The 23,398-nt window shown below is 42.7% G+C and overlaps 1 protein-coding gene across 3 annotated transcripts; it reads left to right on the top strand.

Moving 5' to 3' along the window:
- The first annotated feature begins 1,117 nt into the window (after nucleotides 1-1,117).
- igf2bp3 (insulin-like growth factor 2 mRNA binding protein 3) lies at nucleotides 1,118-23,175 on the top strand. 3 transcript variants are annotated; one of them, XM_071500011.1, is made up of 16 exons: nucleotides 1,118-1,988; nucleotides 3,070-3,130; nucleotides 9,128-9,176; nucleotides 12,737-12,788; nucleotides 13,084-13,147; nucleotides 13,942-14,220; nucleotides 14,341-14,475; nucleotides 14,913-15,035; nucleotides 15,235-15,370; nucleotides 16,181-16,312; nucleotides 16,503-16,571; nucleotides 17,768-17,887; nucleotides 18,028-18,102; nucleotides 18,348-18,479; nucleotides 18,694-18,807; nucleotides 19,227-23,175. In XM_071500011.1, exons 1-16 carry the CDS (start codon nucleotides 1,814-1,816, stop codon nucleotides 19,326-19,328), a joined length of 1,818 nt encoding a protein of 605 aa, XP_071356112.1. In that variant the 5' UTR covers nucleotides 1,118-1,813; the 3' UTR covers nucleotides 19,329-23,175. The 3 variants fall into 3 exon arrangements, with proteins under 3 accessions (XP_071356112.1, XP_071356113.1, XP_071356114.1); XM_071500012.1 differs by lacking the exon at nucleotides 16,503-16,571 and having other exon boundaries at nucleotides 1,120-1,988; nucleotides 17,765-17,887; XM_071500013.1 differs by lacking the exon at nucleotides 16,503-16,571 and having other exon boundaries at nucleotides 1,124-1,988.
- Nucleotides 23,176-23,398: the final 223 nt, after the last annotated feature.

Raw genomic sequence — 23,398 nt, 5'->3', positions numbered from 1 at the left:
CGCTCCACATACAGGACATGTGACAGTATTATTTGAGATAGGCCTATGTGCACTATATGCTGGATCATGTGTGGGCATATATAGAGACACATCTTTTAATTCCTATAATTATGTGACTTGTCTTATATGAGTTATGAGTGGCAAATTAAAGAGTTAGTATGAATTAGATCTACTGTAAAATGTAAATGCTTTAAGAAACTATGTTTTTATGTTTGATTATCCTTTTTTTTTTTTTTTTTTACAAATCTATTGTCTTTTTGGATCCGTTGATAAGCAAGACCCTGTGTGTACATCTTCATGTTTTGGTGCTTGGTCCAAGTTGTGCTCTGACTGTATATCGACCTCTGTCCAATCAACAGGTAAGGATTCAGACATCCATTAATCCCGTAAACACGGTCATTCTCCGCAGAGTGACCTGCGTGTAAACTGTCGGCCTTCGCCTCTGATTTACGAAAGATCTTGTTGACAGTTGTGTAAGATTTTAGTATTCCACATGTGATCCAGTTGGGCTGTGCCTTTACATAGCACACCAGGGGCACTTTGGTGTAGGAGACCCCTCCCTCTTTCAGTGAATGCACATCCACGGCGGAGGTATAGCGGTGAGGCTTCGCCATGTGCATGCTGCCCACATGGCGAAACCTTCCTCGATCTGCCAAATGGCGTGAAAGTTGATGAAAACAAGTGGCGTGGCGGCACTCACCTCGCCCAAAGACACCCCCCTCAATATTATTTTGTGTGATAATGGGCAAGTCGGGCCTGCTGTTGGACTTTGAGCTGTGTAACGGGAAGGGCATGGCTCCACTCTAGTTGGAGAAGATGGATGCCGTCATGTGGATAGGAGTACGTGTCATTCCCACATTGCGTGAGGGCCCGAGGAGGAGCGAGCGGTCCCCCCTGTTCAAGATTTTTTAAAGTTAAACGTGTTCAGTGTGCAATTTAACAATAAAGTGCAACATCATTTATGAATGGCCCCACCCCCCTTTTCCTCCTACTGTGTCATCAGTACAGCGCACTTAGCACAGCCGTGCGCACAAGCCCCCGCAATATCAGCGTCTCCCTGCTATGGGCGTGCGTGAGCGCACTGCCGTTTTACTATTCCTCAACCGACCAATGAGGATCGAGGGTTTGCAGAGAAAGGCACACGAATGTGATTCTAGTAAAGATACACTGGGTTCTCACGGAATCCCTTTACGCACATAGCTCGCCAGGTTTTTTACCAACACCAATCCACTCTTCCCCTCCTTTTTTTCTCCACTCCCCTCTGCTGTCCCCACCCCAGATTCCGTGCAATTTTCCCCAATCCCAAACACTTAATTGAGCAATTGGGATTCCTCACGTGTGGGCTGATTTGTAGTTTGAACACGTGGCTCATTCAAAAAAAAAAAAAAAAAAAGCCGGAATAGCAGAGGATTTTTTTTTTCTCCCCCTTCTTCTTCTTCTTATTCTAGGCTCTAGACTTAGAGGCGGGCGCCAGCCTTACCGTGTGTGACATTCTCTGTCTCTTTGCCAAGGGGTTTGGAGGAAGACACAAAGTAGTTTCTCCTCCTTTTCACCCAGCCCGCCATCGTTTGGAGACACGAGATTAATAATTGAGCATTTATTTATTGCGCGATAGAGACAGAGGGGCGAGGGAGCGCAAACGCACTGTGAGGCTGCCAGTTTAAATCTATCTGTGGCTTGAACGACCGGGAAGCACGCCACAGCCACTCCGTAGTAGTAAAGGCGATTTAGGCTACTCCAAACACTGCACATCCGTGAGAGCAAATAACTATCTCTCCCTCAGCGTAAAGATTGTCCCTTTTCGGCGCAGAACATGAATAAGCTATACATTGGCAACGTGAGCGCAGAAGCGAGCGAGGAGGACTTCGAAACTATCTTTGAGCAGTGGAAGATTCCGCACAGTGGTCCATTTCTTGTCAAAACTGGCTATGCGTTTGTGGATTGCCCGGACGAGAAGGCTGCAATGAAGGCCATCGATGTTCTTTCAGGTGAGACATTTTGAGCAGGAGGGGGAAACAAAAAAAAAAAAAAAAAAAGAAGTGGCATTTGGAAAGACGCACTAACTGCTGCAATTGTGTGGAGATTGCCTTTACTTCAGGCCCCGTATGAGAAATGCATGTATAGCCCTGTAGGGTGGGGGTGTATCCAAGCGTTTCTTTCTCTCACACAACCTTTACTTGGCCTTTTGACACTGTCGGCTCAGGGAAATAGCTGCCCGGGGTTTTGAGTGAAATTCTGCTGTTGTAATTTCACTGAGTGTAGCTTGATAAAATGGTCGAGTAAACACAATCATGAGGATGAGAACACCAAGGCTTTCAGGTTATGTGCCGTTCAGGGCAGTGGGGCGCACAGGCAGCGGGCTGTGGACGCCGTGAAGTGAGCCTCATTGTGGGCTCTATCACACGGTCCACTTTGGCACGGATAGGAGCACGGGCCGTGGTGGGTTCCTGCTTTTACCAGTTTCAATTTGAACTTGCACTCTTAGACCAGCTTCAAAGTATAGGCCTTCTCCGGTGGCCACAACTCGCTACATCGCGAAGCCTTTTCGCCCATGCTGACACACCAGGTGGTTTAATTGTGTTGGTCAAATGTAGGCCAACTAACTGAGCCCCACGACCATTTGCTTTTGTATATTCCTCACTTCGTCTCATGGCTTGTTATTAAATTAAAGTTACGCCTGTTCACTCACACACACACACTCACTCACAGACACACACACACACACACACACAGGACACGTAACAATTTCGCTAAACTCCTGTAATTCTACGTATTGAGCGAATGTGTGGCTCATTTTGTGTCTTCGTGCTATTAGTGGCTCGCACAATCAGCATTTTGTGTTGCTAATATCACACAGTGCTGAGAATACCCAGGACGCTGCCATGTCTACATAATGCATGTTTGGGTTTAGCACACTCCATTTATAAAAAAATAAAAAAAAAAAGAAAGAAAGAAAAGAAAATGAGGAGTAAACACTAACCCTGAATACATTTCCAAAGGCAAGAAAGGAGGCCTGCCTGAGAGGTCAAAGGACTCGAGAAATTAAAATGGTTGCATTTTGTTTTCTAGGTAAAGTTGAACTTCATGGGAAACTTCTCGAAGTGGAGCACTCGGTCCCTAAACGTCAAAGGTAGGTCGAGTTTTATTATCCAGTGCTGGGTTCAACTCGTGGGAGCTCCAGTTTTGTCTCTTTACTGTAGCCATTTTCTACAAGAAGCCTTTTGTTTGTGTGTGTGTGTGTGTGTTGTGTTTTTTTTTTTTGTTTTTTTTTTTTCAAGATGTAGCCTGGTGCTGGAAATGTGCATGCATGTTGCTGTGTAGCTGTGTTAATTCAGTGGTGTAAGTGTTCGTATTTTGCTTAAATGAGGTGTCCCTTTTTCTCTAGACGTCCTAGGGGTCAAATGAAAGGGGCGTATGGTGGTGTACTCCCTCCTCTCGCCATGACAGTGGGGTGCTCCTAAAACCGTCGTGCATTTGGGTTTAACTAGCACATGCCTGCATTTTGTCGCTCGCCCACACCTCAGCATTGTTTTGTATATGTACAGCACTTGATATTATTTGAGCTCCAACCTCAGGGCGATTAGTAAAGCCTGAGTGTGTTGGCTGAAACGTCTGCGAGTGAGTGCAGGCTGCGTTTGAGGCGTACAGGCCTTGTGGAGTCGTCCATTTGAGAAGGATCTGCCCGTCATTCTCCCTGCCTGCCCTGTGCTTCCGCCCTCCTCTGCACATTGTGCTGCTGTTGCATGAGATGGACTCCCAAACGCGAGTGGAATGGGAGGTTTGGGGCCCAAGTCACGGAAAACCTTAGTTTCAGAGTTAGACCCCCGTAGCCACACTGGACAGTTGTTTCAGTGCATAATTTCCATAAAGTGTAGCCTACTGTAAATGTATTTTGTGGGGTCTACGCTATGTGTGTTGAGGACGTAAAATACTGGGGCTTTTTTGGCAGTGTGTGCGGATTTTTAGGTGGTGACGCAGTTTGGTCCTGGTTAATTCTGTGTTTTGAATTAAATGGCCCCTTGCTTGCTAATTGACGTGATTGTTTCTGAGAGGTATTACACGCAATATGCATAGCTTGGTTTCTTCAAGGTTTAAATGACGATGATTATTATTATTTTTTTTTTTTTTTACGCAAAGCAAGAAACTACGTTTGAAATCAGAAAGTCGAGGTGAAACGTGTGAGTTTTTTTGACCTATTGTACCTGGCTGAGAATAATTTACAAAGTGCTCAGATGTGAAAACGGAGTACGCAGTGGATTTTTTGACACCTTCACGTAAATTGTATTTTCCACCTGAACGTCACAGGAACGCTCCCCTGGCAGGTAGTGGGCTGCTGGTTTAAACTGTGGCTCCGGGCATGGGGGGAGAATAAACCAGGTGAGCTACGTGGGAATTTTGCGTCAAATCTTGAGACCTTCCTCCAAATATTTTCCTGATCGCGAAAAAAAAACATACACACAAAAAAAAAAAAAAAAAAAAAAAAACTGGTGACGTTGCTCTGTCTCTCAGTGCAAGTCTGCTGTGTTGGCTATGGCAGCAACAGAGTCGAGTTTCAGCCACACTTCAAAAAAGTACAAAACGTGCCCTCCCTTTACAACATGGAACATGGCAGCAGTCAATAGGAGCAGTATTCTGAATATAGGCTGCACATACACACTTGTGCACTGGGGCCCCTCTCTGCATTCCAGCCTGCAAATATCAGCTGGGGGCTTGGCCAATCACCATGGCTTAACCTTTGAACCCCTCAGGAAGGGGAAGTGCTACAGCAGACGGGGATCGAGGTGGGGTGGCTGCAGTTTGGGGGTTCATAAAGATGGGACTGCTTAGGGTGACGTGCTGTGGAGCGTGGCGTTTCACATTGGCCAAATTCCATCTTGTAATTAGATTTTGGTGTACATTCCTCTGAATTTGTCATGGCTGTGGCGAAAAGGCCACCAAAATTATCACCAATGCAGCACCTAAACATCTGCTGCGTTCAGCAGTGGCTCCTGAAAATATTCTGTGTGCATTAACAACAAAATTCTGTTAATTGAGAACATCTTGTCCATGGATGCATTGTATTCTTTCCATGGTTATTAAACCTTTCAGTCATCTAATGAACATTTACATTTTACTTTGTCTGACTTTTTAGATTTTTTAATTTTTTTTTTTTTTTTAAATCTGGAATTTAAAGAAAATGCCCACACATTCTTAACAATATCTTGTGCTTTTATTTATTTTCTATTCTATGAAAGCATGTAAATTGTTCAGTAGGATATCGGCCATTAATCTGAATCTTACAGGTGTATCTAAATTTAAGTTAAAACACCCACATTTTCCCACAATTGATGTAATGGTTTTAAAAATGGCAATTATATATTAACTTTTGACCTAGCTTTTGCAAAAGTATATTGAATTTCTTGTTGGAGCAACTAGGCCAGATAAAATGTATTTTTACCAACAGTGACTAATTGAGCTTTTTTGTCATTCCAGATATTTAGTTCATTTCTTTTTTATAAAAGGCAAACTGAGTTGCAGCTATTTTATTATTGTATGCTCAACTTCAGTTTATGCTTGTTGTATAAAATCAAAAAAAAAAAAAGTTGGTTGCTCATCTTCATATAAATGTACCCGCTTAGTCACGTGTACAGGAAGGAAAAAAGAAAATGGCATGGCTATAGGAGGGGTGGCCTCAAAGTGTGTGTGCGTGTGTGTGTGTGTGTGTGTGTGTGTGTGTGAGAGAGAGAGAGAGAGAGAGAGAGTGAGAGTGTGTGAGAGAGAGAGCGAGAAAGACCATACTTTGTTCAAAGGTGCACAACTTTGATTATTTTACAGCATATATAGCGTTGCAGTTGCACTCACTGAGTGGTTTAAAGTTTCAGCTGTTTTGCCCTGTCTTTATTTTTATTATATATTTTTTTTATTCTCAATGGCAGCTTTTTTCCCCTCAAACCTAGCACTATAAAAACATCTATAAATTTAGACAATAGTGTAGATCGTATCAGCGTTATTTGTAGAAATGGCTCCTGGCTCTTATTACAAGAATTCTGGGTCATGGGGTCACTGTGGGGCCCCACCTGCAAAAACGGGGATTTGGGATGGAGACTTGGGGTGCCAGAGAATTATGAATGTGGCCCCTTGTTTTACCCAGACTGCAGGCAAAGGTTCCTTAACTCTCCCTCCTGCTAGGCTCAAATCAGAATCACATTGTGTTTTTGCTTTCTCTTAAATATACATGAAATTTAGTGTGTGTGGTGGGGGAGGGAAAGACACAAATGTGTAATAGCCTTTGCAGAAGTTGAGTCATTTCTAACTGTTGATATTCAACTCACTGGAATTCTCTGAGGGAATTCCAAACCAATCTATTCAAACGCAAGTGTTGAATGTAGCTTATTGGGTGCACAGTGTGCATATAAGGCCTGTGAGAGGGCAGCGGAAACCAGACTGTAGAGTTCAGTCATTCAGAACCTCTGCATACTGAATAGTCAATGGCTGTGGATGGGCGATGAGCACAGATCACGTGTGTACCACACTGTCTGTGGTTGTGTTGACGTTGAGTGCTCCAGTATGGCTGGACAATTAAGAAATGGCGACGAATACAGGTGTGGTGCAGTGTCATGGTGCTTGATTTGTGAATCCTCGTGTGGGTTTTATGGATACGTGTGCACGCTTGCATATGTGTCTGTTCACCCGCTTGTGTGCTCAAGCTCCACGGTGCAGGCCTGAAGGTGTCAGCTGGGTGGCGAAGGACGGGGGCGAACATGTAAAACATTGGTCCATTTTAAAAGTAAATAAGGAGCCAGGCCTCCACTTGGCCATCACATGACGAGCCAACCCCAGTCACTCCTGGCCCTCCCCTCCTTCCCTCCCCCTCCCACTTTTAACCCTGCTCTACATGTTCCTGTCAGTGGACTTGTCCGTGTCCATGGCAACAGGGCCCCACCCCCACAGGGCAGAGAGGGCCCTTGTTACCCTTGCCTGAAACGGGGCTAGTCCCCCACCCACCTACCCCCAAAACACCACACCCCACTCACATACACCTCCTCCCCTTCCTCAATTCAAAGGCTGGGACCAGGGAATGTATACCACCCCCAACCCCCACCCCACTCTATACCCTGGCTGACTTCTTCTGTGTGCTGTGTGGAGCTATAGGTTAATCCGACTGGAAGTGCTTGGTGCATTTGCACATTTCGCATGGCGTTCCCACCGCAATGCAGAGCATACAGAATGTGCGGAGAGTGGGAGAGAGGGGGCCGGATCAGCCAGGAATGGCACACTGGGCCGGAAACGGCTGGAATTCCTCTTGGAAGTTATTTGGGAATTTTCTTTACAATTTGTCCATTTAGAATTAAGTAGTTCCCTAATGTCTCAAATTAAATATGTTGTTGAACTTCTGTTGGCTGGATTAAGGCCGTAGTGGCTGAGATGAGGAATTTCAACTCCTGCCGCCCTTGTTGCACATGTGCAGTACGTTTTTACTGCCTAGATAAGCCTGTGTGTAATTCTTTAAATTGTTACGTATCCTGTTGAATTTGAGTTGCTAGTGTAAAGAGTAAGTTTATAAATACTGCATGTTGTGAAGTGTTTGCAGATTACAAAACAACCATTAGAAGAGGAGCAGTTTGTGCAAGTAGATGAGCTGCATTTAAACGTCATTTAACAGCTCACTGAAGCTTGAGCAGAAGAACAAGAGGTGTGTAACGTAACTCTTTACCTAAAAGTTTTTACACACAAGATGGAAAATGGCAGTCTACACACAATGTAACTGCACAATTATTAGCTGCATATGTATCAGGTATGCGTGAAAGAGCGTAAGGCTGGTGTGGAAATAGGATGGGGTCAGGGTTTGTGATTCCACGTTTGTGTGTGTGTGTGTGTGTGTGTGTGTGTGTGTTTTTTCATGCTTCAGCTCTCAGCCATATGTACATTTTGATCCCATAGGTTTGTGTGCGTGTCAACAGGCTGTGGACTTTGGAGTGGACTGTACTTTTCTCACTTTGAATTTATTTTTTTTTTTAATAAATACAACATCCGCATGCAGACAGATACTTGTGGATCAATGAGTCAGAGTTTCACAAGTTCCATTGTCTGCATGACCTCCACACATAGCCCCACTATGCTCATGCTGCTGTACACAAAATGTCAATAAATTGGAAACCTTCATTTTAAAAGGATTAAAAATGGGAATTTCTGTCCTTGCTGTTTCTTGTGACAGTGCATACACCGGCACCATTGTAGCTGCTTGTCTCCACATGCATCTGCTGTGTGTACACTCTATGAACAAGCACACAATTTTGAATCTTCCTCTTTAGTGTGAAGCAGCTAATGGAGATTCCCTTTAGTTTCTGTTTGGCACTGCCACCAACCCGCCCCTCCTGCTCTTCCCTCCTTTTTTTGATAACAACAGCTGGATGCTCCTGGATAAGTGTCTATTTTGGTTGAAAAGAGTGGGCTTGAGCCTAGCAGTGGTTGAAACCCTTATGATGCAATGCTACAGGGCACATGCTTGACTCAAAGTGTGTACACAAGACATTTGGATAGCATATCTCTGCCTTTTCAACCCCCCCCCACCCCTCTGTTTCCTCCTTAATGCCTCTTCCTACTCCTTTCTCCAGCTTCACCGTCCTATTTCTCCTCCCTATCTCGTCCTTCGCGCTCTGTGTGACACAACTGGCGATTTGGGAGAAAGGGCGTGGTATGGGTTTTTTTGTTGTTTTTTTTTTTAAGTTTAATTTTAATTTTGAGCACCCTCAACTCAATTTAGGCCACCCAGTGGTGATTCCAAATCGCCCCTCTACCCACTTTTCTCCCTCCCTTCCTCCCACGTTTTTACCCAGGTTGTCTCAGTGCACCTGCTGCCTGCTGAGATGGGAATGGAATTAAAGCAGAAGTCATATCTGCAGCTTCTCCACCCTAGGCTCTCTCTTTACATGGCGGAGGGAATTAGGACCTGCGTATTTTTTGATTACAATATCTTTTTTTACTGTCATATGTATCATTGTGCCCTTGGTGTTTTCTGCTGCTAACTGTCTTTCTTCCCTCTTGTTTCCCATCTCTCTTCCCATCTACCTTCATCAATTTCTTCCTTTCTCCACCTCATCCTTTATCAACCCCCCTCCACCCTCTTCCTCCCTTGTTCTCTCTCCAGGAGCTGTAAGCTGCAGATCAGGAACATCCCGCCTCATATGCAGTGGGAGGTGAGTGCTAACAGTGTGCTAACTGCTTCCAGGGCGGGGCACCATGGGGCAGCCCAACTGGGCTCTCATTTAGTAGCCTCTGGAGTCACCTGGCCTCCCTTTGGGTTTCAGTTGATGATGCGTTTGATGCTTTGGTTGAAGAAGGTTGCAGCTCAGACCAGTGGGTAGATGTGCAATTGGTAGAAATGATTGGTAATGTCACTGGGAATTTAATGAAGATTTTTAAGGTTGAGTTTTGACCATCTATCTGCACAGGAGCTTGGGAACAACAGGAGAGAGGTGGTGACGTTTTGCTGATGCTGTAAAAATGTGGAGGGATTGTGTTGGGTGTCTTGATGATTTAGCTGGTTCAGATTTAGGAGGAAACCTGAAGGAAATCACATGATTGTAGCATTAGGTCTACGTGTATTGGTTACTTATGAGACATGTTTTTAAAACATTTTGAAAAAGCTGTTTTTTGCTTTGACTTGGTTCTTTGGAATCTTTTGACTTAAATGTCCTTCAACATTGACGTGTATGTTTGAAAGCTTTTTCACCAAAAACCTCGTGTGGAAATGAGGTAAAAATAAACCAAGGGTATTGTCTGAGGAGTTGTGAAACATTCATGCGACGGGGGGTTTGACCCGGCCTGCCCAATTGTTTAAGTCCTTATATGGTTCATGGGGAAATCTCTATTTAGCTTCTTATTTTTAGAAAGTCAATTTACTTATTTAGTACTGTGTTGTAGTTGTCTTTGTGTTTCTTTTGTACAGTGAGTCTGGAAATTATATAATTTGAATTTATTTAAGATACACATGTATCGGTGTGTGTTTAACATATAGAGGGTGGACAAAATAAAATATGCACTTCTACAATTAAATGCAATCCATTGTGTTCCCCCTGCAGTAAATACTACAGTTTTAAAGGTTTTGATATCAGGGTTTTGGAATTTAAGGACATGGTTGGACAACACATTATAAGGTGTTAATTTGTAACTAAGTCGCACTTTATAAAATAACAAGCCATAAATGCCACTACAAATTCCCTCCTAAATTATCATAGCTATATGAAGCTGCTTGACAGTATCAATGTAACACAGCAGTGTAAACTCAAAGTACATGTTTCAGGGTTATTGTGCTGAGTCAGATGAAATTATACATGTGGTGTTTTCACGTCCATTATGTTGCCCCCTACCACATTCACATACAGTTTAGAGGGAGCGGGGGGGGGGGGTGGTCACACATACAGAAGAAAAAATCTAAAATAAAAAATTAATGACTTTTAGACCCCTCCAAAATGACAGTTGTACACACTACAGTTCCAAAGCAGGTAACCTTTAAACTGCATTAATTATTTGACTTGATCTTGGATTAAGCCTGGAAGTGAGCCTTGGTATTTTAGGCAAAAATACACCCACAAATTTTCTGTGACAACAATCTTCAGAAAACCTCGTTTGAATTGATTATGTAAAACTGTCCTCAGTTGCATAAGTAGTGGCTCACTGGATGTTCTTGTAGCAGGTTTCTACAGTGGCTTTAAACATACTTGAGGCAGTAAAATTTACGCTCAAGCTCAGTGTTAAATCTCAAATGCAGTCCACTTGTTTCATGTTCCTTAAAGGGTTAACAGGCAAAAAGCTGTCATGCAAAAATGAATAATACCAATAGAAATGGTGAGCTGTAACATGGTCAGATTTCAAGGCCACTGCCTGATTAGTGAAAAACGAATGTCAGTGTTGAGCAACAGTCGTGTGTGTGTGTGTGTGTATCCGTGCATTGCATGTCTTTCTTTCTCTGCATGTGATAAGCGTTTAATTTAAAACTCCTTGGTATTCACTGAGTACATACTAATCTGCTGGGAATACGTAAAATTTTTCTGGACTTAAATTTATCCGACAACTTTGAAAAGGGTGACATTACACTGAATCTTTTTTTAAAAATCCTATGTCAGACTTAAGATCCCACTGTTAACTTGCATGTGGAATCATGTGTCAGTATCTTTACGTGACCCCCCCCCCCCCCCCCCGCAGAGGTTTAGCAGTGATAGTGTGTGCTTGTGGTGTTGTTCAGTTTAATTTTCTGCTCCATAAAGACTATGAAAGCCTAATGAGAATTTTGTTAGTGTACTGCACCATTGTTCAGTATTATTCAAAATTGTAAGTTTAATACATGTCTTTAGATTTCAGCCTCGCTGTGATCAAATGGCTACAGACAGGCTCAGTGTTTTGTAATGGTGGGCTCGCTTTGCCTACGCATGTCCCTCAACTGCAGCTCTAGATCCACCCATGTTCCTAGTATGTAGTGAGCGAGCGGTTTGCTTTCTCAAAAGGTGACATGGAGGTTTCTCCTCCTCAGAGGGGGAGGGGTTAGAAGAATGGAGGAACAGAACAGAATGGGATCTTTTGATGCAAAGGCCTTGTATGTATCTTATCAGGTTGATAAGACAATGGGTCATGGTGTGAGTATAGCCTTCCAGCGAAAGAACAGTGGTGAGAGTAGTGGCGTGTTCACAAGCTGTAGTGGGTGGGTGGGCCTGGACTGCTTCCCCTTCCCTTCCATGTGCGCCGATTCACAGAATGTGTAGCATGAACTCGTACCCCTCCCCCAGCCACTGCTTCCTGCTGGAATGTACCCCACCCTTTCCTGAATGGCCTGGATTCCCATTGGCTAGGCTTGGCAGATGGACAGGCAGAGCAGCCAGCCAGCAGCCAGCAACTCTTGGCTTCAGGGAACTCATATCTGTGCTGGAGCAGCCAATGATGGGGAGTGGAGATGGCAGGGAGGCGGGAGGTTGCTTGGTTGGTGGGTTGGTGGAGAGGGGGGGCAGGGACGCAGTCTTGTTGGCTAGAAAGTGGGGTTGAGCTCTTGGGGGTGTGGCCTTGGGTTTGACTGAGCATGGTCGGAGGTCTTAGCTTAGCTTAGAACCCTCGCTCCCCCTCTCGCCCACATTTGATCACATCTATGAATTGAAATCCTTTGGTCTCCAGATTTGGGCAGGTGGCCAGCTTGGTGTTGCTGTCTTTTGGATTCATTTTATATTTGTTGCTGTTTGTCTTTTTATGTGTATGATTTCAACATGAAGAGATTTTTAAATGTATTTAATAATTTTGGCAATGTATTAAAAAAAAAAAAAAAAAAAAAAAAAAAAAAAAAAGGTCCAACAAGAAAAGCAACAATAGCTTTATGGGTTTTTTTTTTTTCTTAAATGGTTAATCTATTTTTTTTAAATCACATGTACTGTTAGATGGATTATTTTGCTGCTTGTAAATCTAACTTTTAACAGAAATGGTTGTTTTCATTGGTACTTTTAAATAAAGACTTTGTAAAACATTATAAAACTTGCTCAGAACCATGCCCAGTGCCCTAAGGGGAGAGTCATAATTTGAGGTAGACAGGCTTTTACAAGAGGGCAGCAAATTTATCCACGTAACTCAGCATTGAACTCTGGGGTTCAGAATTAATGGAGTGTGTCCTGGCAGCGAGCTGGGCTGGTTCCCATAGATGAGCTTCTGCTCACTAACAGGTTCTGGTCAAACCCCTAAAAGTGTTTGAGTAATCATGGCTTTTCTCTCTTTCTCTCAGGTTTTGGATAGTATGCTTGCTCAGTATGGTGCAGTAGAGAGCTGTGAACAAGGTAAATACAGACTTGTTTAAGCTTTGTGTTGCAAGACTGCTTAAAATGCAATTCCACCACTTCACCTCAACACACTCCTTGTACTGGTTTCAGAATTTCTGTGCCATGTTAGGTGACAACTGTTCAATGTCGTTTTATTGGGTTTATTTAAAAAAAAAAAAAAAAAAAAAATGTATACATTGTAGAATTTCCAAAGCAGTTAATTTGTAATTGTATATAAAAGAATACCAGCATGGTGGTAAATTATGTCACTGTTTGAATGTGTGTGAATTGACTCTGCTGCGTGTTCCCACAGTTAACACTGACACAGAGACTGCAGTCGTCAATGTTCGATATGCAGCGAAGGACCAGGCCAGGCTGTGAGTGTATACATACACACACACACACACACACACACACACACACTCTCTCACACACTGTATTCGCATCGCTGACCTCCAACTCATCTGTCTTGATGTCTGTCATGGATCTGCTGAAATTTTTCACCTTACCCAGCATCCCCTACTGGAAATTACATCAACTTCCTCTGTCTACTGTTCATACAGAGCACCTGATTTCCTCCTTCCAAAAAACAGTCCAGTTTAATTTGACATGCTATGATGATGGGGAGGAGGGGGGTGTGTGTGTGTTTGTTGGAGAGGGAGGGGGTTAAATTAGCCATCTGGTGCCCCCTGGTGTACATGAGTCATACTACAATGTTTCTCTCCGCACGAGTGCTTGTTGAAGTCTCCAGGCACAATTGTTTCACCACAGACCTAAATCCTGGAGGCCAACAAGGCAGACATGTGTTAAAGTGTGAGTGCTGTCAGGAGGTTGGAGTGAATTTCTTTTAGCTCAATAAAAGTGATTATTGCTCACTGCCCCACAGTTTGTTGGACTTGTAAGGAGCTCTAGCCTTCTTGCTGTCATTTGTGCCCATCACCTAAGAAACTGTTTCAGTTTGATATGGAGCCTTGTGATTTTTATGTCCCAGTCCGTTGGATTGATAAGGAGATAGGAGGGAAATCAAACCCAAAGTTTTGTTGATGGCATTAACAGAATTTTTTGGCAGCTTTCAGACTCCTGTCTGAAAGCCTTCCTGTGTCAAATTATACTCCACTGACTGGGAATCAAGAGATCTAGTCAGAGACTGACATCTCTTTACATTCCCCAGGGCGATGGAGAAGCTGAATGGATCTATGATGGAGAACTATGCCTTGAAAGTGTCCTATATCCCAGATGAGACGGCTGCACAAGAAGGTCCTTCAGTGGGGGGCAGGAGAGGCTTTAATGCACGCGGACCCCCTCGTTCTAGCTCTCCAGGTCTGGGCGCCCGACCCAAAGTGCAGTCAGACATCCCGCTGCGCGTGCTGGTTCCAACGCAGTTTGTAGGTGCAATTATCGGCAAGGAGGGTGCCACTATACGCAACATCACCAAACAGACCCACTCAAAGTACGTACACAGAGGTCAGGAATTATACTGAGCATTACAAGTGAGTTATGTCCTCTCCTTTGCTTGTATTCATCTCCAGAATTGATTTTTTTTTTTCAATCCATCTTTCCTTTATTCCAGGATTGACATCCATAGGAAAGAAAATGCAGGCGCAGCAGAGAAGCCCATCACAATTCACTCCACCCCTGAAGGTTGTTCGAATGCTTGCAGAACCATCATGGAAATTATGCAGAAGGAAGCCCTTGACACAAAGTTGTAAGTTTGTCTTTGCTTGTTTTTGTGCAAAAACTAAAACAAGGGCGGCAGAATATGTGCCTTTCATTCAACTTGGTTCTTAAAATAATGGTGATGTAATGGTCTTATTTAAAATTCTTATGTCATATTTTCACTCTTTACAATCCGGTCAAAATAATGGTAATGTATGCATGTTTTGATGCACAACTGTGTTTGTTTATAATTGGCAGCTGTGGATGGGAAATAAATGCAAATGACCTATTAGTTAGGCCTGTTTATGCATTGAAAAATACTTTGACCAAGAAAAATTACTTTCACAGCTTGTTCATAGAGTATGAAAATTGCATAATGTAAGATGCTGGTAGTTGGAAACATGCTGAAAAATTGACATATTGGTGGAGAGGTTTAATCTGGATTTGAGGGAACATTTAACTTGACATCCTGTTTGTTTTGTGCAGTACTGAGGAGATCCCACTGAAGATCCTTGCACACAACAACTTTGTAGGAAGATTAATTGGGAAGGAAGGACGCAACCTCAAGAAAATCGAGCAGGACACGGGGACCAAGATCACAATCTCACCGTAAGGGCGTTTGACAGACTCTCTAAGTTTACCCCTGGCTCTCATTGAATAGTATTTATATTCCCTGCAGCCCATTCATAAAAGTGCCACTTAGCACATCATGCATTTTTAATAGTGTTTACTGTGGTGTCACAAATTACACTCTGACACAATTGTTCTCATTCCATGTCTCCCCCCCCCCCCCCACTGCTTTGTCCAGTCTCCAGGACTTGACCTTGTACAACCCAGAGCGGACCATCACAGTGAAGGGCTCCATCGAGGCGTGCTCAAGAGCTGAAGAGGAGGTGATGAAGAAGATCAGGGAATCGTATGACAGTGACATGGCTGCTATGAACGTAAGCTTTTTCAGTGCTTAGTAAACCAGAAAAAAGATGATGCCTTCAAATGGGAAGTGAGAATTAATTCTATTCTGATGGTCTGCTCCTATACTATTTCTTTAGGAAGGAAATCAGATAATGGTGTTTACATACACAGCTGTGGTCTGGAAAACCTGCTGCAATAGCAGCACTTTTAAATCCTGAATTATCATAAATACACACACTTAAAAAAATGTTCTCAGGATTATATTGTTCACTAGGTTTCTTGTAATGCCTCTCTTCAAAGAAAAAATATTTTTTTCATTGACTAGGAATGTCAGAACTGTTTCTGGAATTTGTGTCTTGAGTTTGTTACACAATGTGAATGTTTCTTATGAGGTGGACATAAATTTACCACCTGATTTTTATACAGAAAAAGATGCATCAAGAATCTGTGGCTAGGCTCACAATTTGATATATTTTGCCTGTCTAGGGTTTGAAAAAAACATCTCTACAAATATCAAGCTGTTCTGAGACTGTTAGTGTTGAGACTGGCTGTTCAAAATGCCCATTGTGTGAATAATATTAGTTACCAGAGATTATCTCAGCATGTGTAATAAACCAGCTTCTTCTTTGCAATAGTACTTCAGCCAAAGGATATAGGAAAAGCACTGCAGGAGTATGCCTTATAAGCTACCTAACCACACTGCATGTTGCACAGCTGTAAACACCGTAACCTCAAATTGTTTGGATTGACTTAGGATAGTTATAATGGATTAATGGTGTAGATGAACAAGTGTGCAACTTCAGATGCATGCTGTTAATAGACACGTTCTCATTTCTCTGCAGCTCCAGTCCAACCTGATTCCAGGCTTGAATCTAAATGCTTTGGGTTTGTTTCCCAGTGGAGCACCAGGCATGGGTCCCTCCATGTCCAGTGTACCACCTCCTGGAGCCCACGGTGGATGCTCATCATTTGGAGTAAGTGACTTGTCTCCATGTCACATACTGTACAGTGGCTTGCCCCATACATTACCATTACAAACCCACAACTGGCTGTGTTTTCTAATCTTAAATTCACTGAACTTGTACTGACTTGGGTCAGTTTAGTGTTAACGCAGAGGCCTTTAGTCTTAAGCAACTCAGTTCCATGTTTCTTTTTTTCCTTTAGTGCAGTCCATATGGGGGTGAGGGGCAATTTTGGGCTTCTGTGCCAACGGCGAGCAGCCAGTCCCTTGCTGTAAGTCACCCATCCCAAAGTGCTTTGCACGGCTTGTGGCTGCTCGCTGCAGGGTCAGGGGGTCAGGGTTTGCTACATCCAAGTTCTTCTCCAGCTGCTCATTGATCTTTGACCTTTAGCCAGGCCCTAGTCTGTGTGCAGTTAACCTGGTGGATGGGGAGGCACCAGTTCTGGAGGGCAACAGAAACTTGGCTCCTAGTCACATTTTATACCAGCTTCACCTGCTTGACAGTCTTTCTGCCAAATATGAAGCAATTGCTGTTGTTTGGTAAGGTGCATGTTTTTAAAACGGCGAGTGAGACATCCTCAGCGCCGAAAGCCCCGCTCCAGAATTTGGGAGCAGCCAAAACAAGTTGCTGGCGTGCCCTCAGCTGACACATTGACTGGAATATTGGGCTCCATCCAAAATCAACAGTGCTACTTGTTGTTCCTCTTTGACGATGCAGCCACCTCCCCTTCCAGAGCTCAAGTCAATCACACACCCTGCTAACACAAGTGATGTGCTGTAGCAGTCTGCAACAAGGCATCTGTAAATAATCATCTATATTAGGACATTTTTTCCATTATTGAGTAGAATGGCAAAACTATGAGCGACATGTCAAGATGCCACTCATGTCCTAATTGTCTTTCAGATGGAATTACTAAACAGATGCATGTGGCAAATTCAGACTGTGGATTTTGAATGAAAGTGGCTATTTACTAAATATTTAAAATCATTAACACAGTGTAAAACACACAAAAAAAAGTTTATATAGAGGAATACAGAGTGTGCTCTTTTTACCAGAAATGACTAAATACCCAGTGGCCTTAAGAAGTCCCATTAGGGAGCGATCTGATAGCCAAATGGTTAAGGCGCATGCCATGTGGTTGCAAATGCTGCGAGCAGCTGAGTCCCTGGTTCGACTTCTGACCGGCTGGACTCTTTGCTGCATGTCATTCCCCTACTCTCTGCCCCGTTTCCTGACACTCTCCACTGTCTTGTAAATAAAGGAGAAATGACCAAAAAAAAGTCCCATTGGACATGAAGGTAGTATCTACGTTTGTACAACTGCAGGACAGATATGTCATTTCTGACCGACTGGTAGTTTGAAGTAGAGGGCATGAGCTCCAATGTAGCTGAGACAAATGGTCTGCAGTTTCGTGTCTGTGTGATGCTCTCCAGGTCACAGGAGTTCTAACATGTTTATGCCCAGCAGGGACACCCAGAGTCGGAGACGGTTCACCTGTTCATCCCTGCACTTGCAGTTGGAGCCATCATTGGAAAACAGGGTCAACACATCAAACAGCTGTCACACTTTGCTGGAGCCTCAATCAAGGTGAGTGACGGACAGGCAGTGAAGTTGTGAATCTTAATGATAACATGTCAATGCCGGCTGTCTTCCTGTTGTCACTTGACTGATAGGCATTGGAAGTGAAGGTTGCTGTTTTTTAATGCCAGATGTCTGCCCGCCTTTAGATTGCCCCTGCAGAAGGAATGGATGCCAAACAGAGGATGGTCATCATCGTTGGTCCACCAGAGGCTCAGTTTAAGGTGCTGTACGTTCACAGCTGTGAAACACATAAAACACTGTTGGTAGAAATAATAATAATAATAATAATAATAATAATTAAAAAAAAGAGCCATATAGTTAAATTTAAAGGTAGCAGCTGTTGGTTAGGTCTGTTAGTGGCTCTTCTATAGCCAGAAATAAGTTTTTCCAAGGCTTTTTTTTTTTTTCTGGAAAAATGTCTAAAGTGCAGCATGACTAATCTGTACTCCAACCTGTCTGGCTGCAGGCTCAGTGTCGCATCTTTGGCAAGCTGAAGGAAGAGAATTTCTTTGGACCTAAGGAAGAGGTGAAGCTGGAGGCTCACATCAAGGTTCCCTCTTTTGCTGCTGGACGAGTCATCGGGAAGGGCGGAAAAACTGTAAACAGAGATACTGATTCATTAATCACTACAATAATTGAACAGACCCAAACCATAATGTTTCTTTTCTAAAGCTAACTTGGCACCGACATGAAGTTTGTTTCAAATAGAAAAAAAGTGAAGCTTAAAGTGATGATGGTACTCTCCAAATCTTGACTCTTAAGCTGTTTGTTCTTTCTCTCCCTACCTCCTTCTCTCTCTGTTGTGGCTGCAGGTGAACGAGCTGCAGAACTTGACGTGTGCAGAGGTGGTAGTACCCAGGGACCAGACGCCAGATGAGAATGACCAGGTCATAGTCAAGATTAGTGGACACTTCTTTGCATGCCAGGTGGGTGTTTATTAAGAAAACGTAGATGTACCTCAGAAAGGCAAAAGCCTTGGATCTGATTTCCCAGCGGCACGTGATCTCTGTTTTGAATTAAGGTCATTGCAGGAAGATATTTTTTGCATAAATACAGAACTAAGTGTTTCACCACTCATTAGTATTTTTTTTTAACGGTAAGAGCAAGTATGGTTACGCTACCTGAGTAATATCGATATGAACTGGTGTTATTAATATCCATCTTATTTAAATATCGAGTTTAATTCAAAAAGGTTTTCCAGATAGCGTCAGTAGTTGTCCACTACATGCAGAGAAGAGCATGCACTGACCATCACGCATGACTTGAGGATGTCATGGGATCTGTTATAGACTCCTAATTAGATTATGTTGTGCTGTGATCTGAGCATTTCCTCCATGTCATCTAGCTGGCCCAGAGAAAGATTCAGGAGATTCTGGCCCAGGTGAGGAGGCAGCAGCAGCCCAAGCCCACATCTGGAGCACAACCTCCACAGCCCCGCAGGAAGTAAAGGTCCAGCGGACCTGGAGGAATGGTGACTGAATCTGCCAGAAGACTCGACAGATGGACAGATGCAGCAGAGTCCAGGGGGAGAAGAAGACAAGGGGTCGTCAAGCTCATCTCAGGGGTCAAAGGTTTTCACCAACCGAACATCCACCCCTCCTTGTCTTACTTGATGAACTTTCAAGTGTGGCTAGTAAGAGACCATACGCCTCTTAACCTCCACCCTCCTCACCTCTCTGCATCTCTGTGAGAATGTACTTCTGAGGGCTCCCAACAATGTCACCTGCCCTCACATGTACGCACCCCTCGACCGCTCTCCTCCTCCCCCCACGGGTGTGTTCAAAAAAGAATTTTTTTTTTTTTTTTTTTTTTTTTAAACACTAGAAACACAAAGAAGAAATAAGGATCCCCCTCCTATCACCTCCTTGGTGTGGTACTTCAATCCTGACAAGATGTTTTGGTTGACTTCAGATTTTTTTTATTTTTTTTTTTTTTATTTCCCTTTTTTCTTTTTTTTTTTGGTAGCGTTTAATTGGTTGATGAAGCTTTCTCATGAGTTTTCTGTGGAAAGGAAAAGGCATTGCTATCAAGGTCCTGGTCGGACCAAGAGAGGTTTATTTGGGGGGAGGGTTGGCTCAGATCGGGTGGGCCATGTTTAGGGGAAAGATTCTTGTTTCAGGACAGGACCCCTGAAAGGGTGGATTATATTGGGCGTCCTGCCCCTGTAATGATAGTGGCATTTTATAAATTCGGATGCATTTTATAGATAGACCTATATACATAGATGAATATATATTTAGAGGTGAGGGCAGCGCCACGACTGACACTTAGGGAAACGGTGCCGAACTGCTGCTGCCCAGGAAAACCAATTTAATATGCATTTTACTTAACTACCTCAGGATCTAGTACCTCAGAAGAGAAAAAAATGATTATATATATATGAAAAATGTTCCTTTCTTTTTTATTTTGCTTTTGTGGTATTTTGTATACTTTATAAAGCTGATAGTCTTTGAACATTTTTATTTTTTTAAGAAAATTTAAAATTTGGTCAGCTGCCAACTGACCTTGCTTTCAACTCTGGTGCTTTAGGTGGCATTGTACATGTGTATGTGTGACTTAAGATGACCCTGTACATAAAGTCTATTTGTACATAGCAGCGCTGGAGCAAGAGTTGGCGCCCCCTCAGCTGGCGGCTGACAGGAGTATCGAGAGAAAATCGCCTCAGTTTTTCCCCTGAGGGTCCACCATCTTCTGAAAAGTACAAAACAACTAAGACATGCAAATAATGCCAACCGTACATAATTGCAGCAATGCCATTTAGTTTTGGGATTGACATCGTTATGGGTAATGGTACTTTAATTTGTCAAAAAAAAAATCCTTTTCGCCTTCCTACGAGGGCTGTGGTCAGGACGCTACAGGGCGGACTGTAATGGTCCTCTCTGTATCTGTCCTAGAGTCAGCAGAACGTCTGTTTATCTGTTCTGTTCCCAGGCCATCTGCCACCTTCTTGACGATAATGTCTTAGCAAGGTTCAAGCCCGACTAGGTTTATTTTCATAGAGCAAGCTTTGTCAGTTCGGAGTGGCCCTTGTAGCCAGGCCATCAAGGCAACGTTCACTGCATGGTGAGGGTAGGGGGAGTCACACTGATAGACGCAGTTTTTTTTTTGTTTTTTTTTGTTTTTGTTTTTGTTATTTTTTTTCCTTTGCGCTTTAGGAGAATAAATGATTTAAACAAAAATGACATTTCTCTGTAACCCACAAATGTAACATGATGTTTCAATTTGTTGTTCACGCAGGGAAAACAAGCCAGAAAAGGCTAACAAAATACTGAATGATCCCTGACTGGGGGTAAGAGTAAGAGGAAAGGAAAACTTAAAACTTACATATACAATTTATTTCATTTGTCTCTTCATGCCGAATGTAAATATGTTGATTGTGGTAAAAGTGCTTGAGTGTATCCATGCTTCCACAGCAGAACGCCGTCTACCTCAGCTGAGGGGGTGGGGGGTTGTTGTGGCACTAGGCACCCCACCCTACCCCCACTGAGCGCCAGCGCGCACTGATACCTCAGTCCCCCCGAACACTTCTTTTGACATGGGCGCGCCATCCTAACACCGCGCTTAACTGAGGGGCACAAGTGATACTTAAAATTATCCCCGACACCTCCCGATTCCCTGCCTTCTTCCTGCCAAACCACCCTCCCCACCCCCACCCCAACCCCCCCTCTGCAGTTTGTTTTGATCTACCTCTTTAGACACATATTTGAAGTAGAGGCATTCTTCTATTTGTTAGAATTTAGCCCCCCCCTCCCTCCCCGCCTTTACGCCTCCCCATGCTTCCCCAGATATGAATGAGAACTTAAACTAAAATCATGTACTCTTTAGAATTGAGAGAATAATTGAAAGTGATCAAAAAATATTTTCTTTTTTGCCAGTGTTTATATATACTCTTTTTGGCTTAATTGAAATCCTCCAATGATGTTTATTTCTTTCTGCTTTCTATTTTTGGTGGTGTGGCTTACATGTATTTGAACTTTTGCTTGGGTTTTTTGTGAAAAAGGTCAAATCACGTGTTTGATTTTTGCATTCAATAGTGAAAACGAGAAAATACATTTTTTTTTTTTTTTTTTTTTTTTTTTTTTTTTCCCAAAAGGGCCTGCCTTTTTGTTTCTGATTTGTAAGACTTCAAAATAGATACAAGTCCTGTCTTTTTTTTTTTTTCCCTTTTGTCTTTCACAGTTGCTACACTCACTCACTGATTTGATAGCTATTTTCTTCTGTTAGCATTTCTTGGCTGTGTAACGTGGAACATCCTCTTGGTATGGAACAGATTTGAGGGACTGGGTCTCAGAGTTTTTTGGAAAAGTGATCTAACTTCAGCATGATATTCCCTCCTCCCCCTCTCTGCAACCATGCTTGTGCCCCTTCACCTCCCCCTCACACACAGCTCCACTTGTCAAATGCCTCTGAATAAAAAAAAAAAAGTTAATTAAACTGTGTTGTGATTATCCTTTTTTATTTTATTTATTTTTTTCTTATTTTTTGTAACTGTTCCTATTAATGTATTTGTGTGCATCAGTTTGGTTTCAATACTGTTCTCATGGTAACTTTAACTCTTATTCTTGGACATGTCTATAAATCCTCACATTTACTGTACTTGAACTGTTAATATAACTTCATATCGTTAGCTTTTGGGCCATGTGGGGTAAACTGACTGTCATACAAAGGTAGATTTCTTAATGGCTGAAAGCCAGGTGACAAGATGATGCTGTTCACAAATTGTAGGAACAAGTTTGGTTTGGGCAGACCATCAGCAGGTGAGGTGAGTCTTACCTGCTGAAGTTTCCTTCTTGGTTAAAGAGAAGTTCTGCTGTGAAGACATTTCTCGCTCAAGTAAAAGAGGGAACTTCCATGTTTATTCACGGTAGTTGCAGCTGAGGGATGGACAAGTAGCAACACACCTTTTTTGAGTGGGTGTAGAATTAATGGGAAATTGATTTTGAGAAATGGCACTGTCCTTCTCATTCTTGTTAAAACTTGCTGAGAATTTTATATTTGCAGTATGTGTTGCAGTGATATCTGTATCGAACTCTATCCTCCACAGCCCACTAATTGTATACAATTTACTACTTGCCATCCTTTTACAATATACTTTCCTTGCAGTTACTATTGGGCAGTGGTTCGCAAACCTTTTTCGCATTAAGGACCCCTGCTTGATAAAATTTTGTCCTAGGGTCCCCCATCTGGTAAGATTTATTTACAGAAATTGTTTAAACTCATGACCAATTTAGCCATACATTCTGTCATTGTGATACTTATGGATGGAATAATAAAATAATAATTTTTAAGAAAAATCCCTTTTTGCTGGGCTGTCTGTAGCCTACAAATAGGCTACAGACAGGTTATCTTGCCATTGTGAATGTGTTACCATTTCAATCTGCTCAACCTTCAATTGAAAAGAATGGTTTAAAAAGCAAAAAAAAAAATTTCAACCAGTTTATCACCAAACCTTGAATAACTCTGGTTTGTGTGGTTGCACTGAAATAAAGTTGGTGAGATGATTCATATTATAAAGAC

Source organism: Trachinotus anak, unplaced genomic scaffold (genome assembly GCF_046630095.1).
Source record: "Trachinotus anak isolate AG129_WGS33_773 ecotype Australia unplaced genomic scaffold, CSIRO_AGI_Tana_v1 ptg000016l, whole genome shotgun sequence".
NCBI lineage: Eukaryota > Metazoa > Chordata > Actinopteri > Carangiformes > Carangidae > Trachinotus > Trachinotus anak.
This window is presented reverse-complemented; position numbering and strand designations above follow the sequence as displayed.